Below are 22077 nucleotides of genomic sequence, written 5' to 3'. Positions count from 1 at the left end.
GTACACAGCACCCTCTGCACACAGCACCCTCTGCACACGGCACCCTCTGCACACGGCACCCTCTGCACACGGCACCCTCTGCACACGGCATCCTCAGTACACAGCACCCTCTGCACACAGCATCTTCTGCACACAGGCACCCTCTGCACACGGCACCCTCTGCACACGGCATCTTCTGCACACGGCATCTTCTGCACACAGGCACCCTCTGCACAGAGGCACCTTCTGCACAGAGGCACCTTCTGCACATAGCATCCTCAGTACACAGCACCCTCTGCACACAGCATCCTCTGCACACAGCACCCTCTGTACACAGCACCTTCTGCACATGGCACCCACTGCACACGGCAGCCTTCTCACATTTTCTGGAGAACTGGGAGGAACCCGAAGCTCAGCCTGAGGCTTGAAGAGCCCTGAGGGCTGACGGCAGCTCCCCAGCCTACAGGCTGAGTGGCCCTGGGCCACAGTAACCACCAAGCCACCCTTCTGTCTGTGTGAAAAAGGGTAATAGCCGGCCTCACAGGTGGTCCTGAGGATCAAAAGAAACAGCGCACTCAGAGCCTCAGCAACGGAGGCTCACCCCCACTCACGTCTCACCCCCCGGCTGATTGAGCTGAGCTACACTTCCAAGGAGAGCTGGCCCTTTCTTGGAAGGTTCAGGGGATTCTGGTGCCCTCGGATTCTCATTCCTTCTCTGGTTCCTCTGAATGATCTCCAGCCAGGCCTTCTGCAATGCCCTCACTCACTCACATTCCTCTGTTTGCTTCCTCTGCCGCTGTAGTGCTGACCCTCTAGTTTCTGGGGCTTCCCCGGTGGCTCAGACGCTAAAGAGTCTGCCTGCAACGCGGGAGACCTGGGTTCGATCCCTGGGTAGGGAAGATCCCTGAAGGAGGAAATGGCAACCCACTCCGTATTCTTGCTTGGAGAATCCCATGCACAGAGGAGCCTGGCGGGCTATAGTCCATAAGTGCGTGCGAAGTCACTCAGTCACGTCCGACTCTTTGTGACCCCAAGTAGCCCGCCAGGCTGCTCTGTCCATGGGATTCTCCAGGCAGGAACACTGGAGTGCATTGCCATTTCCTCCTCCAGGGGATCTTCCCCACTACTAACACTTTCACTCTCTCCAGCCTCTGTTCACCTGGTTGAAATGCCTGTCCTGCCCTCCGTCCCTCCCTTCTCTCCTTCTCCTTCCTCCCTCCCTCTATCCTTCCTTCTCTCCTTCCTTCATTCTCCCTCTCCAGCCCAGGCTCCATGCCATGTGCTATGCATCCCCAGAACAAGAGACGGACTCCAAGGTGGTGACACTGATCAATACTGGAACGTGGAGCTGGACGGGCCATTCGAAGAGCTGGGAAACAGCATTCCAGAGGAAAGCCCCACTGAGTGCTGGCCGGGGCCAGGGGTGGGGTGGGAGGTGGAACAAAACAGATGAAGGGATTCAAAGGTACAAACTTCCGGTTAGAAAATAAGTCACGGAGGTGTAATGTATAGCGTAGGAAATACAGTCTAACACGGCGGTAACTCCGTACGGTGACAGATGGTTCCTAGACTTCCTGCACTGGTCAATTCGCAATAGATATAAATGTTGGATCACCGTGTTGTGCACCTGAAACTAACATGATATTGTACGCCAACTACACGTCAATGAAAGACACAGCGACTGCAAAGCCCAGAGGCGGGGAAGGCAAAACAGAAGACAACTTGTGTGAAGAACCGTGAGCAGCTGGGGAGGGGCGGGGGGCGTGGGTGAAGAGGCAGGAGAGGCGGGCAGACCCTCAGTGAGGTGCAGGGCCAGGGCCGAGGCTGGGATTTACGCCGATGCTGATGGAAAGCAGGGAAGGACACGCGTGACTCACGAAACCAAAAATCATCTTCCCAAGTGCTCGGTTGTTTTCTTCTCCCCCCGGGCACCTTGTGGAATTTAAATTTAGGGCCTCGTGGAGCAGTTGGTGGGAAAACGACAGAAAGAACAGCGGTGGAAAGTGGAACCCCAAAGAATCACTGTGTATATATCCCAGAGCTCATAATTCAGCTCATTAAACACTCAAAGGTTATCTCCTCAGAAAGGGACCATGCAGACAGTAGGAGGGAGACAGGTCATAAGAGAGCGTTTTAGAAGCTCAGTAACTCACATGGACCAGACATCGATTTTGGGGCCGTATTTCTTCCTGGCAAGGAGTTCGGGAGCGGCGTATGCGGGACTGCCACACTGCGTGCTGAACGGGTCGGAATGGCCCAGGATCCCCGCACAGTTGCTCAAACCAAAGTCTGCGGAGAGGAGGACAAAACCGGCTCAGATGTAGAAAACCGTGGACGAGAACAAGGAGGGAGGTGGGGGGCAGGCAGCGGGAAAGGAAACATTCTCTGGGGCTAACACATCATTTCGCATCCACCAGGAAACCCAGCAGCTGTGAACTGTAACCTCTGGATATGGGTCTCAAGACAGAAGAATGTCAGGCGGTGGTTCCCCTGGCCGAACTGGAAGTATTTTCTAGCTGGGCCTCACAATCAGATCCAGTGAGAGCTGAAAAGTATGCTGAACCAAAACATATTTTCATCAACTCTTGGGTTATGAGTCATCCAGGAAAACAAGACAGGCTTGCTTGCTTTCGAGGACTCAGGCAGGAGGAGAAAACGAGCCAACAGTCGTTGGAGTCAGCCTGCTGGCTTCCAAGTGGCCAAGGGGGTAAGAGGCGAAGGAACTGATGTTCTCTGGCGGGTGTCGCCCCAGATGACACACGGTCCCACCCGACAGAGCTGACTTTTTTCAGCTGAATGTTTTCCTTGCATGCGAGTCTCTTAAAAAAGAATGTTCCCAATGCACGAGGCAACATATGGTGATTCGAAGAGAGGGGGAAAAATACACCCAGTGATTTAGACAATGCCGAGCGTTGGCTGGAAAAAAAAAAAAAAAAGCCAGAAAAATAGCAATGAGAAGTAGACTAAATGGCCTCCTAGCAAGGATCCATTGCTTGGATCCTGGGTGATTAAGGCAGGGGGCAGAAGAAAGAAGCACTCAGTGCATCTAAAGCCGCGCTGGGCCCATTATGCCCTCTGTGCTCTGTTTACTTTTGATTTTATAGATAGGGCAGCTGACAGATCATTAGAGAGCAGTTAGCGTCTGGTCCTCATCTGATATCATTCCTCAAACTTTGTTGAGTGGAGAATTAAGATCATGCCTCCTCCTTTGAACTTCAGTGTAAATATTTATGGTTCTGGTCCCCAAAGAGAAGACTCGGCCCATCAGGCTCAGACAGAAAGGGGCTGTGGTCCGAGACAGGCTCCACATCGAGAGAGAAAAAAAATCCTTGCACTTTCTCAACCGGCAGGACATACATCTAACTTCTTGTTTTCCTTCATGCTAACACGTCTCCACCTGCAAAGCCATGGCTCTTGTGAAAGCTGTAGAGAAGCTCATGAAAGAAAACACCCACTGGGAGCCAGGAAGGCAGAGTTGTGAGTCCATGAAGTTACTCACACACCACAGGTCAAGATGCACCACAAACATTCCCCCCTACGATCGTTGGGTTAAGCTGTACAATGAAAGAGCATTTCTAAATAGAACCTCATCCAGGCAGAAAACACATCAGGGCTCTGAAAGTCACCCAAACCCTTCAGCTGAAGCTTGGAATGAAAAATCAGAACCCAAATCGGGATGGGCAAATCTACCAGGAGCGCTGCCTGTTCACACACTTGACTCTTCTTTTGTTTGGGAGAGTTTTGTTTTCTCTCTCTTAACTTCTCTCCTCCTATCTTCCTCTGCTCCCTACTCATCCACTCCCGCCTTCACAAACAGGAGAACAAAAGGGCCCTATTTGCTTTCCCTTCAGCCCAGCTTGCACTAGGAGGCCCTTTTGGGGGGCCCATGGCTCTCTTGGATTCGTGTTTTAGGAGGAGATCTCTGTTCTAGAGACTCTGAGGGCCCCTGCTCTCAGGCTCTACTCTGTAGTATCACTGAAGTGGGAGAATTGGGAGGTGGGTCAGGAGTAGAAAAATGATTCTGAGCTTTCAGTCGAATGGCCATTTAAAATTCGCTGGTGGCCGAGTGGTTGAGACTTCACCTTCCAGTTCAGGGGTTGCAGGCTCAAGCCCGGATCAGGGATCTACAATCCCACAGGCCTTGTGGCCAAAACTCCAAAGCATAAAAGAGAAAGCAACACTGTCCATGGGATCGCAAGAGTCGGACATGTGTTAATGATGAAACCACCACCACCACCACCAACAGGGTAACAAATTCAATAAAGACTTTAAAAAACGGTCCACATCAAAAAAAAAAAAATCTCTAAAAAGAAAAGAAATTTCCCAAAGAAAATTTAAGGAGACAATCAATGCGTACAGAGCACCCACTATGGTAAGATAGAGAGACAGCACCCCGGAATAAACACATTAACTGGGCCAACATTTTAAGAATAATTTTATAAATAGTCATGTTAGAGGCCCAGTCTCCTGAGAACCCATAAACTAAAAGTCTCACTTCCTGATCTCCAAGGGTTCCATTAACTCCTTCAATTTACTCCCTCAGCTCTTGATTTGGGGCTACAACAAAGTGCTTGATTTTAAAAGAGGGCAGAGATGGGGAGGGGGGAAATAAGAGACCAGATTCCTCACTTGCTCCCAGGCAAGCTTGTGAACACTGGCGTCTTGCCTTGTCTTAACCACACTTTCAAAAAGATAAATGAGCAGAGGTCCGTGGGACAGAAAAGATAAAATCTACATTTTAAGTGACTTATGTAGACCTGGCCAAAAGGGTTTAATGTAAAATATATTGTGGAGAAATAACTAGTGTGTTTCACATGCACAACTGTAATTATTAAAATTTCACACATATGCCTATAATTAGAATTGTGAAACTAGGGGGAAGTTCACCTCCCAGTAATGTCACACGGGTCTGCCTCAATGGTATATACATAAGCCAATTACCACTCAGTTTTCTGAGATTTATGAAATGAATCTCAAAAAACACCCAAACAAACGCTGTCTTGGAAAACTGACATGCAAAATCGTTTTAAGCTGTGGCTGTTACCCTTTATGATTATACTAAACTAAAAACATCAGACTGCTTTCTTTTTTTAAAAGGGGGGAAAGGACCCTAATTAAATCAAATCTTATTCCAGTTAATTCTAGTTAACTTGAACTGTGGCTTACATGGCTTAAGTAAATTTATTTATATCAGATTATTTCAAAGAAAGAGAAACTGTTAAGAGAAAATGGTAATAGCTATAATCAACCTTTGAATAAACAACTAGGTAATTCCTTTGAAGAAAAGGTTCAAAGGGCTTTCAAGTTGCAAGAGGGCAGCTGTAGGGATGTTTGATCCAAATTGCCTAACTCAGAAGCAAGAAAACACCTAGGACACTGGGCTTTCTTTGCCTCAAACATCTCCCCTCTTCCCCCACCTACTTTGTATGAAAAAAAATGAGGAAATGCAAATTCTGCCAAACAAAATACAGTCCCCAGTTGCCCTCTGGGATGGCGTACTGTCTCTTTCCATTCACAGGTACATTAGGGCTGTTTGGTTTAGCGGGTCAGGAGAGAATAGGCTCCAAGTGAGAAGTTCTAACAAAGGGACACCCAGTGATGAAAGCCTCCTTTGCAGCTGTTTTGGGAATTCTGGTTCCTGACCCCTGGTTTCTGACACGGCCCACTGTGTCCAGATGAGCTATGATGCCTGCCTGGGTACCAGTTCAGAAGCTGCCAAGCTGAGAGGCGATGAATCTGCCTAAAATGGCTCCTGGTATCTAAAGGGTCCCCCCACCCATCTCAAGGGCTCTAATGTAGGTCTGCGGTGTCTCCATCTTATTTGTGCAGGTCTCCTCTAAAACGGTTTATTATGTGGCCAGTGTGTGTGTGTGCTCATGTGTCCAACTGTGTGCTGCCGCACGGGCTCCTCTGTCAGGGGATTTTCCAGGCAAGAACACTGGAGTGGGTTGCCATTTCCTCCTCCAAGGGATCTTTCCAACCCAGGGATCGAAACTGCATCTCCTGCATTGCGGTCAGATTCTTTACCGCTGAGCTACTGGGGAAGCCCGGCCAAGGTGTGAGCTACTTGCAAATGCACCCACTATTTACAGAGACTGGTTCTTCCAGAATCTTCTCAGCAGTGGAAAGGTCTGTGCTTTTCAACACTCTCCACTCTCACCGTTGATTGTCTAGGGCTATCGCTTGAAGAGAAAGAAGCGAAAACACACACAGGGGCAGAGAGAGAGGCAAAGTGAAGGGCAGAAACCACATGGGGGTGCTGGGCGGGTGAGGGGACCACCTGGCGGTGGCCTACACTATGCTGGGGTCGCCGGCCTCAGCACAGACAGTGCGCAGGGGAGCGAAGTGCTCTAATTCATACCATAATGGACACCCAGCCTTCACACCACCTGCTCTTTTACACACTCTGCAGCTTTAGGGCAACTCTGTGACTGTTCCCCACACGATTTCCAAAAACAAGTGCCAGGTCACCCTGCCAGGGAACCCACAAAGAAATCTCTTTTCCTCCATTTCTCACCCCCACCCCCAGCAGGACGTGCCTTTGTTTAATGCTGCAGACTTCGGAAACCAGGAGCAAAAAGACATCCTGCAGACATTTCAGAGTCTGCCTTGTTTAAGGCTGCTGCGCCTGGCTCTCAGGACAACTCAAGTGCAATAGTAAAACAATCTGATTTAAGGAGAGGAAAAAAATATTTGATCATCCAAGAATCTTCTAAGAATACATCCTAACACATCTGAGTCAGTTCTAATGAAGTGGATGAACCTAGCACCTATTATACAGAGTGAAGTAAGTCAGAAAGAGAAGGACACATACCGTACATTAATGCATATTATGTGGAATCTAGAAAGATGGTACCAACAATCCTATGTGCAGGGCAGCAAAGGAGACACAGATGGAAAGAACAGACTTTTGGACTCAGTGGGAGAAAGAGAGGGTGGGCTGACTTGAGAGAACAGCACTGAAACATATATATTACCAGACGTAAAACAGATAGCCAGTGCAAGTTTGATGTGTGACGCAGGGCACCCAAAGCTGGTGTTCTGTGACAAGCTGGAGGGATTGGGTGGGGGTGGGGGGGTTCAAGATGCAGGGGACACCTGTATACCTATGGCCAATTCCTCTTGATCTATGTCAAGAACCACAATATTGTAATTATCCTCCAATTAAAATAAAAAAATAAAACCCAAATACATCCTATAAAATCCCTGGGGTGGGTGGGGGAGGGATTGGTTTCCTCTTAATTGTTAATGTCCTAATAATGGGTGTATTTATGAACACCTGTCACTGATGCTTAATCACCCAGCCAAGAGGCCTGGAGTCCCTGGCAGCCTCTTGCCTGTTATTGGGTTGGAAGCCATCTGGGATCCCAAGGAATATAACTGGTCATTTGAATGATGTGTTTTAGAGAGTCTGGAGATGGTTTTTAGCATTTGTGAAACAAAATTTCCTTCTTGGGTACAAAAGCTAAAATTCACAAAGTTCTGTTGATCCTTCTCTTCTAATGGAAAGTCTTTTCAAGCCCTCGAGGCAGAAGAAATTACTTGTACTTGGGGTGAGAAAAGAAAGAAAGGAGTAAAAGATGAGGCTATCATCTGGGTGGAGACACGATGCCCTATGATTTTGCCAAGAGGAACCACACAGGTAAACAAAAGTAGAATATTTCTGGAGAAGAAGCCATGGGGTGAATTCGCTTACGGACCCTTAATGGTGAATCAGTTATGATTCACTCCACCCTGGAATTTCCTCCTGATTGGCACAGACCTCTAAAGCAGCCCTGTGTTTCACTCTGTACCATCATCCGGTACGACAAGGCTAAAGCAAAGACATTAAGAAGAAGAGGTAAGCTCCATTCCCTCTTATTTCAGTGCCCCTACATTCACTGAAAAGTGGAATAAAGTGTGGTCAATCTAAGAGCAGCATCTTTGAACCAAACTATGTTCCCCTTTTCTTAAGAAAATTTCAGGTGAATTCAAGTAAAAAGAACCCCTCCACAAGTTCAGCTCCATCTGAATTAACAGAGAAGCAAAAGTTTGAAGATTCCTAAGAACATGTTTTATGTTTAAATTATTCAAAACCGTGCTTAGATGTTGCAGGTAAAAGGAGATGAACTAGAATTATTGTCTGGGGATTAGAAATAGACCATGGTAATTTTCAAAGTCAGAAATAAATAACTGAGAATTGACAACACAGCACTTAAAGGATAATCTTGCTTAAAAAAAAAAAAGTCATACCTATCAGCTTGATATTATTGTCTTCATCTAGCAGCAAGTTTTCTATCTTCAAGTCTCTGAAATAAACAAAACCATACAACATTTCAGATAAGCACTTGAAACAGTGGAATAACATTTTGCTCCCGACGGGAAACGAACTGTTGAGAGCCACTTTGAACCAACCCATAAGGCTTGCTGCCAAAACTCACACAATCAATAAGTAAATATTTATGAAACATGATATACGTAATTGCTGCAGAGTCAAAAAGCTAAAGGATTTCAGAGAAGACAGAGAGCAAGGAGGGCAGAACCAATCAGTTTCCAAAAGAAGTGGGGCCAGAGCTGAAACTTAGAAGTTAATAAAACCAGGAGACAGTAGAAGACATCATTCAAGACAGGCACTGCTAGAACAGCTGAGAAAATACAAATGTGACCATGTTTTTGTGAGATGGTGAGCAAAACCAGCCAGAGTAAGGAATATCCAGGCAGTTTCTTTTTTTTTTCTTAATTGAAAATATGATTATCAGTCCTACAACCGTCATGCTTGGAGCCCAAGTGAAGTGAAAGTCGCTCAGTCATGTCTGCCTCTGCAACCTCCCTGGACTATACAGTCCATGGAATTCTCCAAGCCAGAGTACTGGAGTGTGTAGCCTTTCCCTTCTCCAGGGGGTCTTCCCAACCCAGAGATAGAATCCAGGCCTCCCACATTGCAGGCGGATTCTTTACCAGCTGAGCCACCAGGGAAGCCCAAGAGTCATCCACAAATTGGCAAGGGATGATAAACTATTTAGCAAGCAGCTATTACGGTGGACAGAGAAACAGACCCCCCAAATGTCAGGGTTCTAATCCTCGGATATGTAAACATTACATAACCAAAGAGAAATAAGTTTGCAGATGGGATGAAGATTGCTAATCAGACGATGAGTGGCTTTTGACCATGGACACTGAGATAACTTGGGAGGTGGGAGGGAGACACATGTTCCAGGTCATGCCAAGTATGAGGGGTTGGTGGTATCTGTACAAGCTGTCAGCCCCTTGAAGGTATGAAACATCCTGCCTTGCTTACCACTGTGCCCCAGTACACATTCCATAACCCAGTAAATACCAACAAATCTACATTATTAAAGAGATCACTTGGGATTCCAGAAGAAAAAAACGTGGGTGAAAGTATAAGCCATCTATGTCAATGATCATGAGCGCCTTAAGCTGCAACTTGTCAGCTCAGACACACCACGAACATTAAATGTGTGAGCATATAGTCCCCTTCTATATATACACAAAATGCTTTTTTCCATTGTTTTGAAACACAGCATTCTTGGTGCAGCTTTTATGTTCACACTTCTGAATACAGACATAGCCAAAAGAGTTATTTGTGTCCTCTTATCTCTGTTGTTAGGACTAGAAGATTATGGTCATGATAAACAGAAATGGTGACGGACAGCACTTCTTGGAAGTGCAGAGATGAGAGGAACAGCACTTGCTAGAAGTCTGGAGGCCCAGAGAGCCAAAGTGCCCCATCCGTGTCCCACCTGCTGGGGACAGGGGCTTACAACTGGGTCCCAGCACTGCCACCTCATCCCATCTTCCAAGAGTGGCCAGAAGTCTCGATTCAATCCCAGTTTTCAACGTTGGCAACAAATTCACAATAACAACCACAGCGCATGGGCCAACCTTACAGGCAAGATCCAGCCTACAGACCACCAATTTTCAACCTCAGTACGGGAGGAAGCTGAGCCTTCAAAGGACATGAGACGCCCAGGGAGAGGGCAGAAGATGAGGCGCCAACACGCTGGCAGGAACAAGGACGTTCAGAGCCAGCTAAGAAGGAACAGTCAGGCAAGTATTGGCATAGGAATGACAAAAGGGCAGCACTTCAAGATGACAAGAGTTAAGGAGTCGCGTGCAGGAAAAGGTGAGCTCGAAACAGTCACCACTGGATCTCAAAACTGGAATCCTTGACCTGTGACTCGTAGCCTTAAGGCTGAATACCTAAAGGAGAAGGGAGATGGTATTGAACCGAGCAGCTGGGGAAGGTAAATAGACAGTCCCCAGTCCCCGTGTGGGCTTCCCAGGTGGCTCACTGGTAAAGAATCCGCCTGCAGTGCAGGAGACTCGAGTCCAACCCCTGGATCGGGAAGATCCCCTGGAGAAGGGAATGGCAACCCACTCCAGCATTCTTGCCTGGAGAATCCCAAGGACAGAGGAACCTGGCGGGCTACAGTCCATGGGGTCTCAGAAGAGTCGGACACGACTTAGCAGTTCAACAGCCACAAATCCATACGCATTCACCAATGGGAAGAACTGTACACGTGCCCTTCGAATAAAACCATACATTCAAAAAACTGTCTTTAAAAGACGTCACCTATGTCCAAATGCAGGGTAACCCCCGCCAACACCACCACCATATAAGGTGATCCTCCTCACTTTTCCAATGGGAAGACTCTGCCCTTCAGAAGGTTTTTTGAAAAACACAAATATATAATTTTTAGAAATGCACCGAAATGATCAAATGACTATTTACACTATTTATCTATGAAGCTGCACCATCCTATTTCACAGCATAGACTATCTTCTTAACATAATTACTTTAGAAATATTGTTCCCACGCCCTCATATCTTATTGAAACAATTTCATTCAGACTTGTGGCAGGCAAGAGCAGAAGTCTCCAGTGTAACGTGACCTTTCAATTGACTGGATGTTTGAGATAAAGTCCATTCGAATCTGTATGTGATGTGCTTGTTGGAAATATTATCCCAAGCCATTTAAATAATAAGAGCCCATTTAAAATCTCTATAAATTATCCACTGAGTCAATTGATTTTAGAGTGGTCTCACAAACTCTCACCACTGTGAGCTGTTATTAAAGCCACGCAAAATGCCGTCGCCTCCCCTTCCATTGGTTTCCTCAGATTTCTAGAGTTTCCAGGGCCATCGGCGAGTCAGGTCAAGGTTAACTGCTATTTTGCAGTTGAAAATAATGGAGATTGTGCCCTGATACTATGAGAGACTTTGCAAGAATTCTGTAAGGCACTTCTTCCTTCCTGAAAATGACAGACTCTGTCTTACCCTTATATTCAAGCATATATGGTAATTCCCAGCCACTTGCATGGACTCACAAAACAATGTGCCAACAACGGTCCAAACTGTGAATTCTGTGAAAACTGATTATAAAGCAGCAGCACTATTTTAATCTAAAAGAGGGCCACAGTTTATTTCCAGCAAAATTAAACCTCTTTCCCTGGGAAGCATGGAAGCCACACGAAGGCATTAAAGGAGAAATTTGGTTCAGAACAAATATTATGAAGAAAAACAGCTTAAAGAGGTGAGGTCAAAGAATGCAACTGCCAAGAATAATAAAACTAAGCTGGATAACTCCAGGGCCACAAAAGACCAAGGAACAACCAACCACAGTGATTAAAAGAACAATATAAATGAAAGGCTAAAAATAAGAGAAGATACAGAAGAAAAAAAAAGGCCCACTTTTAAAATAGGGGAAATGTCATAAAACCAGAAAGTATTAAAATGTAAACATTACGCTCAGTCATGTCCAACTCTTTGAGACCTCATGGTCTGCAGCCCGCCAGGCTCCTCTGTCCATGGGATTCTCCAGGCAAGAATACTGGAGTGGGTTGCCATTCCCTTCTCCAGGGGATCTTCCTGACCCAGGGGGTGAATCTGGGTCTCCTGCATTCTACGCAGATTCTTTACTGTCTAGGCCACAAGGGAAGCCCCCCGAAATAAGAGAAGATGTAGAAGAGAAAAAAACCCCACTTTTAAAATAGGGAAACATCATAAAACCAGGATGGAAAGTATAAAAATGTAATTATTAGGCAAAAGGAGGAAAATGAAATCAGTTTTTCTTTTTACCTGTTGCATCCCCTAGACACCCACCCCAAACCCTAAGAAAAATGCTCACAGCAAAGCTGGTTAATGGGCATTTACCCATACCCTTTCATCAAGGTTTCTAAAATACTCCAGTGACAACCAATCGAACTGCCTAAAAGTTTCATGACTAGTTAATGGAAAGTTAAGTATATCAGGATAAATCAATGTATTTAATCTACCCGAATGAAGGGAACATTCAACCTCTTTTGGCTTTATTTCACCTCCTGATTTGTCTTTGGAGGTTTATCTACAAAGGAGAAGAAGACTTTCCTTCTGACTCTAGGGGAAAAAGGCTCAAAAATTATATTTAAAAATGTCATTTTACCTTAGGTATTTATCCAAATGAGCTGAAAACTTATGGATACGAATGTTTACAGCAGCTTTATTCATAACTGTCAAAACTTGGAAGCAACCAAGATGTCCTTCAGTAGGTGAAAGGATATACAAACTGGGGGACATCCTAGACGATGGAATAGTCTTCAGTCATAAGAAGAAACAAGTTATCAGGACTTCCCTGGTAGCCCAATGATCAAGATTCCAACTTACAACACAGGGGATGTAGGATTAATTCCTAGTCAGGGAACTGAGACCCCATGTGCCTTGTGGGGAAAAAAAAAAACAAACACCATGAAACAGAAGCAATATTGTAACCAATTCAATAAAGGCTTTTAAAAATGGTCCACATTAAAAAAAAAATGTTTTTTTAAAGAAGAAATGAGTTACCAAGTCATGAAAGTCACTGAAGAACCTTGCATGCATGCTCAGTTGCTAAGTCATGTACAACTCTTTGCAACCCCATGGACTGTAGCCCAGCAGACTTCTTTGTCCACGGGATTTACCAAGCAAGAATACTGGAGTGGGTTGCCATTTCCTTCTCCAGGCAGTCTTCTCAACCCAGAGATTGAATCCAAGTCCCCTGCACTGGCAGGCAGATTCTTTACCACTGAGCTACCAGGGAAGCCTAGAAGAACCTTGGTGGTGGTTTAGTTGCTAAGTTGTGTCCAACTCTTGTGATCCCATGGATTGTAGCCTGCCAGGCTCCTCTGTCCATGGGATTCTCCAGGCAAGAATACAGGAGTGGGTAGCCATTTCCTTCTCTAGAGAATCCTCCCAACCCAGTGGTTGAACTTGGAACGTTAAATGCATGTCTCTAAGTAAAAGAAGGTTGTCTGAATAAACTATGATTCCAACTCTATGACCTTCTGAAAGACTGTAAATTTAAAAAATGTTCACAACTTAAAAGTTGAGAGTTATGTTTTAATCGGCAGGAATTTTTAGGACTTCAAGCCCAAGAGGAAACATCTCAAATAACCCTGAAGGAACTGCTCCAAGGAGGTGACGAGGAGAGCTAGGTTATGTAGAAGTTTTGCAACAAAGGCAGGTAGTCTGAACGTCAAAAGATTATTATAAATTAAAGAAAATCAGCTGTCCCAAGTTAAGGAATTTAGCACCTTGCAGTGTATGGTAAGAAGCAAGAGTCTGGCCTCATTGAACTCATTCCTTTGATATGCACTTCTGCTCTCAGGGGCCAGGATCCTGTATTTTCACATCTTGAGGGTCCTCAGGGCTCACACTCTGGAGAGTGGCTGTGGTCTGATGGCTACTAGATGGCAGGTATTCTTTCCTTCCTGAGTTCCCTCAGGGCTCACCAGCTTACCATTTATGGTGGCTGCAATTACTGATGACTGTGATATCCTTTGTTTAGTGATAAGGCAGGAAATATTCCATCTCTCAAGAGAAAACTACAGACAAGGAGAAGATCACCAGTTGCCTAAGGTTGCAGAAGGAGGGCTAGAATGCACAGGTAGAACACATTATTTTAGGGCGGCAAATTTATCCTGTATGGACTTCCCTGCCTGCGAAAGTTCCAGACACGACTTAACGACTAAACAACAACTATTCTGCACACTACAATGGTGGCCAGATGGCAGCACGTATCTGCAAAATTCATACAGTGTACAACACAAAGAACATCCTAATGGACCATGTGCCCTGAAGAACCCGAATGTAAACTGTGTACATGAGTTAACAATAATGTATCAATACTGATTGAGCGATTGTAGCCAAGGTCCTATACTATCACAAGACAGTCATAATAGGGAAAACACAGAGAAGGGAAGTAGAAACTCTAGTTCTGCATGATCTTTCTGTACACCTAAAACTCCTTTAAAAAATTACGTCTATTAACTTTTTAAGTAACACTTGGATATTTCCCCCTTCCTACAAGATCAGTACTAGGAATGGTATGAGGATGTTCCCCTGTGGCGCATCCTTACCACCTGAAGTTAATTATGAGTCCATTCAGCAGAGCGGGCCACTCAGACCCTCTGCCCAGCTACTCAACAATGACTGAAGACTCATGAGGCCAAAAATTGAAAGGTAACCTCTTGAATAATAAAAGAAGGACGAGGGGATTTCCTGATGGTACAGTGGTTAGAACTCTGCACTTTGACAATAGGAGGCTAGGGTTCAATCCCTGATTGGTGTACTAAGATCCGATAAGCCATGTGGTATAGCCAAAAAATTAAAAATTAAAAGGATGAATTTATTCAAAGTTTTAGTGTTAGTATGTTACAATGTACCGTGTGTGTGTGTATGTATCAGCCACTCAGTCATGTCTGACTCTTTGTGACCCCATGGACTGTAGCCCACCAGGCTCCTCTGTCCATGGAATTCTCCAGGCAAAAACATTGGAGTGGGTTGCCATTCCCTTCTCCAGGGGATCTTCCCAACCCAAGGATCAAACTGGGGTTTCCCACATTGCAGGCAGATTCATATATATATATATATATATATATATATATATATATATAAATACACACACACATACTGGCAGGCCTCTGTAACCCAGAAAACCTCCCCACGGTGCATGTGAAAAGCATTGTTTTTAGCTCCATCCCGAGAGCAAAATATTTGTCTGTGTTCGGTGTCAGGTCTGTGAGATGGGAGAGAAGGTTCTGACAGCTGACCAGTTTGCACCTGACGATAAGGCGATGCTCTTCACATTTAACAGCCCTTGATGAGATCAACCACCTTGCGGAGAAGAGACAGACGTGGAGGGCTCTTCCTCCCGACCCGCAGTGGGACAAGTTCCTCTCTGCGGCCAACTGACTGCAGGTGGTATGAATGAGTTACTGAAAACCCGGGGGAAGGAAAGAAAGTGGTCCCTGAATGGATAGGAACTGGCTTTCCCTTGACCAGTAGGGCTTCCAAGACAACTCGGGACAAGTAAGAAATGAGACAGGGCGTGTGTGGCGGAACTGGCTATCTGGACAGTGCTTCGGGGCTGGGCTGGGAACGCTGTGTCCTGGGAGCGAAAGAAAGCAGTCAGTGGAGGCCCTTTGCCCATACAAGAGGGAGCACAACCCAGAGGCTTCTCGGCCCCTCTCTGATGACTGGGCAGTCCCAGGAGAAATGCCCGGTGGGGCTCCTCATGGCATCCATCCCACAACTCCCCCACCCTTGCCCTGGGTCCGGTTCTCTACACTGTTTGAGGTTGGGGCGTGGGGGGGGGGGGTTGGTAGGCATTTTTCTAGAGATTGAGAGGAAGGCCCAAGGGGAGAGCCCTAATCACCAGCCCTTTGTTCTGGTTTATTTCAAAAGCACAAGCTCCAACAGGCCTGACTAACAATTAAAGGTTTGCCCACAGGCTAGCAGGCATCCCTCCCCCTCCACGTACCCACCCACCCACCCAAAGGCTCCTTTAAAGGTATCCCTTTCAAGATGGTAATCTCTAAGGTTTGGAGACAGGCCACAAGGAACTCTGCCCTCCCAGACCCAGGGGGTGGAGGGGAGGACCCTGTTGCCATAACAAACGCTGGGGTCCTGGGGCGCCCTGGGGGAGGGGAGGTGCAGCTGCTGAGGAGACAGTGCAAGGGAGCGTGTGTGCACGCAGGCGTGCAGGGGAGCACACGCTCGTGGGTGAGAGTGCACGTGTGTGCAAGCACATGTCTGTGTGTCTACGTGTGCCTGTGTGTGCATGCACAAATATGCTTCCCAAATACCAGGATGACAGGGCCTCACCTCAAGAGGCAGTGAAGGTCAGGCCTCTAACAAACCCCAGGCCTAAACTGGGGGGCAGGAATTCTAGAGAGCTCGCCCGTGGGGACCATTCTGGGCTAAGACCCAAGATGAAAGGGAGGAACTGCTGCTGCTGCTTAGCTAAGTCGCTTCAGTCATGTCCGACTCTGTAAGACCCCATAGACGGCAGCTCCCTAAGCTCCCCCGTCCCTGGGATTCTCCAGGTAAGAACACCGGAGTGGGTTGCCATTTCCTTCTCCAATGCGGGAAAGTGAAAAGTGAAAGTGAAGTCGCTCAGTCATGTCTGACTCTTAGCGACCCCATGGACTGCAGCCCACCAGGCTCCTCCGTTCATGGGATTTTCCAGGCAAGAGTACTGGAGTGGGGTGGCATTGCCTTCTCCAAAAGGGGAAGAACAGAGGGGCATAAGTGGAGGCTGCCAGGGAGGGGAGAGGAGGTCAGAGGGCTGCAGCGGGGGGATGGGGGAGAGCTGGCAAAGGCCTAGTATGGAGGAGGCGGGTGAACCTGGGCCAGGATGGCAGCCTGAGAGTAGGGCAGACAGGCTCCAGAGGCTTGCAAATGGACCTGCTGAGCCGCCCTGAAAGAGTCACTCTGAGCTCCTGATTCTTTGGAAAATGGTATCCTAAGAGGGGCCACCTGGCAGGCCCGATTGACAGGTAGAGATGACAAAAACGAGCCTCTTCCAGTTGCACAAGCACTGACAGATACGAGGTGAGACGCTGGTGTGGCCAGGGGAGACGATGAAGCTAAAGGTTCTAAGACACAGGGAAGGGGAGACTCGAAAACAGATTTCAGATAAGTGATTCCCTCAGTGATAAGCAAACAGTTGTTGTTCAGTCGCTCAGTCCCATCCGACTCTTTTCGACCCCATGGACCGCAGCATGCCAGGCCTCCCTGTCCTTTGCTGTCTTCCAGAGTTTGCTCAAACTCATGTCCATCAAGTTGGTGATGCCCTCCAAACATCTCATCCTCTGTACCCACCCCCCTTCTCCTCCTGCCCTTAATCTTTTCCACCTTGGGAGGCAAATGAAAGGTCAGATAGAAGGGGCCCAAGACAGGAGATGGGGAGCCTGAACCAGACTCAGAGAGGACTAGGTCTGGGGGAGAAAGTTGTGCCTGCAGAGATGGCCACAAGATGGATTTTGGTAATGAGCTAAGAATAAAGCATTCAAGAAAAGCACATAACTCCCCAAGGCAACAGGCATTTTGCAGTGAACAAGAGTTTTTTTGTGGTTTTTTTTGTATATTTTTTAGTTAGGTTTTATCATCAAAAGCGCTGTATTAAAACGAAATGTGGGAAGTGGGAAGGCGGTTCAAGAGGGAGGGGACACATGTATACCTATGGCTGATTCATGTTGCTGTATGGCGGAAACCAACACAATATTGTAAAGCAATTACCCTCCAATTAAAAATAAATAATTTTTTAAAAACCAGACGATTTTTTAATCTTTGACTTATTTATAAGATGAGCAATTTGGTTAAATGCAAGAATAATGTGTTAAGCATGTACCTGATTTATTTATTCAAAATGAAACCTTTATTGAATTCCTACAATGCTCCAGAAACAAATTCATAAAATGGAAGAGCTATTCATTCACTAAAAAGATGCCACCTGACAAAATGTGACCTGAAAACTAAATAAAGTGGTATGAAGTCAATGAAGAAACTCCCTTAAAATTCTACAGAGAATATGGAATATTCCAGAAAGAACATGAATTGGCGACCAGAAAGCTTCCATCCCAGTGCTAACTCTGACACTACCTGCATTCATTCAATTTCCTTTCACTCATCCAACAGAGTCTTACTGTGTCTGAACTGGGTTGGGCGCTGGGTTAGATGGTGGTCTATGCAAAAGATAGAGAGGAAACAAGCTAGTCATCTTGTAAAGCTGAAGCTGAAGCTCCTCCAATACTCTGGCCACCTGATTCGAGAGCCGACTCGCTAGGAAAGACTGAGGGCAGGAAGAGAAGTGGGTGGCAGAGGATGAGATGGTTGGATGGCATCACCGACTCAAAGGACATGAGTTTGAGCAAGCTCCTGGCATTAGTGAAGGGAGTTAGTTGTGTCTGACTCTCAAAGAGTCGGACACAACTTAGCGACTGAACAACAACAATCTTGTGAAAAGCATTTGGAAAACAAAATAGAAGGTGCTGGGGAGTCTATGACCGGAGAAGGGACTCCTGGAGGAGGTGAGCTTCTGAGCTGGGACCTGAAGGATGAAGACAATTCAGCCAAAGATTTAAAGAGCCTGGTGGCTCAGCTGGTAAAGAGTCAGCCTGCAATGCAGGAGACCTGGGTTCAGTCCCTGGGTTGGGAAGATCCCCTGGAGATGGGAATGGCTACCCACTTCAGTATTTTTGCCTGGAGAATTCCATCGACTGTATAAGTCCATGGTGTTGCAAAGAGTCAGACACGACCAAGCAACAAACACAAGCAGAGAACAGCTCTGGGGCCTTGAACACACAGAACTCGGCCTCCACAGATAAAATGAATGAGGTGGACTCAGTGGCAGTTACAGCATACATATCCTCAGTACTTCCTGAGGGTCTCAAGCTAAGCACTTTACAGGAATTGAGTCATTTAATCCTCACAACAACCACATGAAGTGGATAATCCCTTACCCCTATTGTGTAGTTCCAGAAAGTGAGGCACAAAAGCCTGAGAGATTTGCCCAGTGCGGTTTTTAAGTGGTAGACCCGGAACATGGATACAGGCAGTCTGGCTTAGAATCCACACACTGACCACAGTGCACCCCAACGTGTCAGGCTAGAGCTTTGTGAAATCCCACATTTCTTATCATGTTTTATCAGTCCCCATTAAACAAAAGAAACTTTGATCTATATAACCAGTGTCTCCAAATATGTGCTCGGACCCTGGGATCTCCAGCAGCTCCCTCCCCCCCAAGTTAAGCAGAAGTCACCCCTTTCTCATCCGCCTCCCCCTCTCTCCCCTCTCTAAAGGAAACCAAAAAGGTAAAAGAACTTCGTAAAACCCCATCAGCACTGGTGGGATCTGCTTCTTGTCAGGCTCAAGAGAACAAAGAAGGGTCCCCTCTCTTGCCCGGCATTCCTCGGAGTGCAGAAGGCCCCTTCCCAGCACTGATGAGTGACTGGGGTCACGGCTCTGGGAGCAGACGTGTTGACACACGGGCGCCCGGTCCCTTTGATCACGCATCTCTCTCACTCCCAGTCCTGCTTGTCTCTTCCTGCTTAGGGATGGCGGTATTGTGTTACCCGGGTATGTTTTGTCTGTACAGCTTGATTGGACTTTGTTATTTTGAATGAACAGTTGAATCTCAAATGAGCCTCTCGGCAGAATCAGCGTTCCCGATGATGGATGTTAAGGTCGACGCTTTTTGTATGATAGAAAAATCATCAGATGTTGGTGTGAGCCCAGTTGAGAAAAAGAATGGGAGAAAAGAAACCCTTGTTGGAATTTAAACCCAAAGTTATCTCAGGCAGTCCTCAGAGGGTGTAATGAAGATGTGAGGTCCACATTCTAATTTTGCATAAGTGAACAACCACACTGTTACAGCAGATGACACAAAAGGTATATGGCAGGTCTTTTTTTTTTTAATAACTTTATTTATTTTTGGCTGTGCTGGGCCTTTGTTATTGTGAGAGCTTTTCTCTGGTTGCAGAGAGAAGAGACAACTCTCTAGTTGTGATGCACGGACTTCGCCCTGAAGGGGCTTCTCCTGTTGGGGAGCACAGCCTCTAGGGTACCTGGGTTTCAGTAATTGCAGCTCGGACCCAGTGGTTGTGGCTCCCCGGCTCTAGAGCACAGGCTCAGTAGTTGCGTTTCGAGGGTTTAGTTGCTGTGCAGCATGTGGGGATCTTCCCAGATCAGGGCTCAAACTGACGTCTCCTGCATTGGCAGGCAGATTCTTTACTACCAAGCCACCGGGGAAACCCAGGTTCAGTTTTAAATGAAGTCCTCTGCCAGCTAAGGAGATCTGCCTTACAGACGTTTGGTTTCCTTTTTTCCCTTCTACTTGTAATAGTTACATGATTTTTAAAGATCCACTTCCTTTAAAAGATATTTAAATAGCTCTGGATCGATAATTAACTATTTAGATTTAATTTCACAGGAAATGAGGGCTCTGCCAGGCATTAAGCTGATGATGATATGATGATACAGTATCAGACTCATCAGGAACTATGCTTTTTAAAGCAGCCTCTAACACACATCACCTAAAGCCCTTGAAATCACATAACATAGCCACCAAAATTCATCCTAAATCCTTTTGGATGATCCAATCTGTTTGCTCAGAAATCTTCCCGCTAGGGACACCAGGAAGTCTCTGAAATGCTATCTAAACTCTCTTCCTCATTTGAAAACTCTAATCTCGAAATATGGGTGTATGTTAGTCCCTCAGTTGTGTTCGACTCTTTTCGACTCCATGGACTGTAACCCACCAGGCTCCTCTCTGTCCATGGGATTCTCCAGGCAAGAATACTGAAATGGGTAGCCATTACCTTCTCCAGGGGGATCTTCTGAACCCAGGGATCAAACCCAGGTCTCCTACATTGGAGCCAGGTTCTTTACCATCTGAGCCACCAGGGAAGCCCAACCTTGAAATAATTTATGAATTCATTCCACCTCTGCAGCATAAAGGAGACAATTCTCCACCATTAAAAAAAGGCTACAGTGTATTACCAGATTATGGCTGCTAGAAATGAGACATTCAAAACCTTTGAAAATTCAAGACATTCCAGATATAGCCACCCAGGAATATATTGGAAACAGTTTCCTGTGATGTCTCCACCACCTAATCACCTGTGCCCACGTGCGCTGACACTCATTAACGAGATTTCTAGAGGAGAAAATGAAGAACTCCTCCAAAACGACACCTGTATTTCCAACCTTCCCTAACTTCAAAAGATCTGAGCCTTTGCCACTATTGGCTGATGAATATATTTCCGAAGAGGTAGGGAACGAAGCGGAATGCCGGAGATCAGAGAGAGAAAAAGCACACCCTCGTTGCTATCAAAACATTATTAAATGCATTCCTTTGACGTTCTGACAGTAATTGCGCTGAGAGGGATTGGATTTTGTTAAAATTACTTTAAAAGGGTTGTTGAGAATTTCCTGCGGGAGGGACCAGCAAGCAGTGCACAGCCTTCGCTGGCTTTCTCTTTGTTGTCCCCGAAGCTCCGAGCCAGGGCGCGTCTGATTTTTGACAGCATGAAACCCAGGTAATAACACCCTGAGTCCCTCGGAAAGCTCCACCCCCAGTGCTCTTTTCCTCCATGACCAGCGGAGTGGGTAACCCAAGCTGATTCATTCGCGAGGTTTCTGCCTTTGTCGTCTTCATCACCAATCCAGGCATCCTACGATCATCATATCTCCCATCGTGGCGGAGCTCTGACACCGCAGGTTACACAAGCGGGTTGTTAACAGACAAAAATAGGGTTATTCACTTACAATTTCTGAATGTTCCCTTCCTTGCTGATCGAAACTCAAAAGAGTTCTGATGAATCGTGATTTGCTGACAGTGTGTCTGACTAAAAATACGTACATGGAGAGATTTTCTTACCTTAGTAAGGAAATGATCTGCCTGAATGGGGCCTGGCCAAGGCTGGCACCTCCCCCCCGTGCCCCCTCCCCCCGCCCGGGGCCGCCCCCCTCCGCCCAGGGCACCCCCAAGCCGGGACCTCCCCATCCCCCCCAGTCACCCACCAAGCCCGGGACTTCACCCCCCAGTTCCCCCCCAAGTCGAGGACCTCCCCACTCCCCCCAGGTCCCCCCCAAGCCCGGGACCTCCCCCCAGTACCCCCCTCCCCCAGCCCGGGACCTCCCCCCTCCCCCCAGTTCCCCCACAAGCCCAGGACCTCCCCCCTCCCCCCAGGTCCCCCCCAAGCCCGGGACCTCCTTCCAGTGCCCCCCTCCCCCAGCCCGGGACCTCCCCCCTCCCCCCAGTTCCCCCCCAAGTCGAGGACCTCCCCACTCCCCCCAGGT

General features: G+C 46.8%; 1 protein-coding gene across 1 annotated transcript in view; it reads right to left on the bottom strand.

The window, feature by feature from the left end:
- HUNK (hormonally up-regulated Neu-associated kinase) overlaps positions 1–22077 on the bottom strand; it is a 137836-nt gene that overhangs the window by 67008 nt on the left and 48751 nt on the right. The window contains exons 3-4 of the mRNA XM_040227978.1: positions 8212–8267; positions 2133–2268 (exon numbers count right to left, since the gene is read on the bottom strand). Coding sequence (XP_040083912.1) covers positions 2133–2268; positions 8212–8267 — 192 coding nt within the window. The remainder of the gene's footprint in view (positions 1–2132; positions 2269–8211; positions 8268–22077) is intronic.

The sequence above is a fragment of the Oryx dammah genome, unplaced genomic scaffold (genome assembly GCF_014754425.2).
Source record: "Oryx dammah isolate SB20612 unplaced genomic scaffold, SCBI_Odam_1.1 HiC_scaffold_2, whole genome shotgun sequence".
Classification (NCBI taxonomy): Eukaryota; Metazoa; Chordata; class Mammalia; order Artiodactyla; family Bovidae; genus Oryx; species Oryx dammah.
This window is presented reverse-complemented; position numbering and strand designations above follow the sequence as displayed.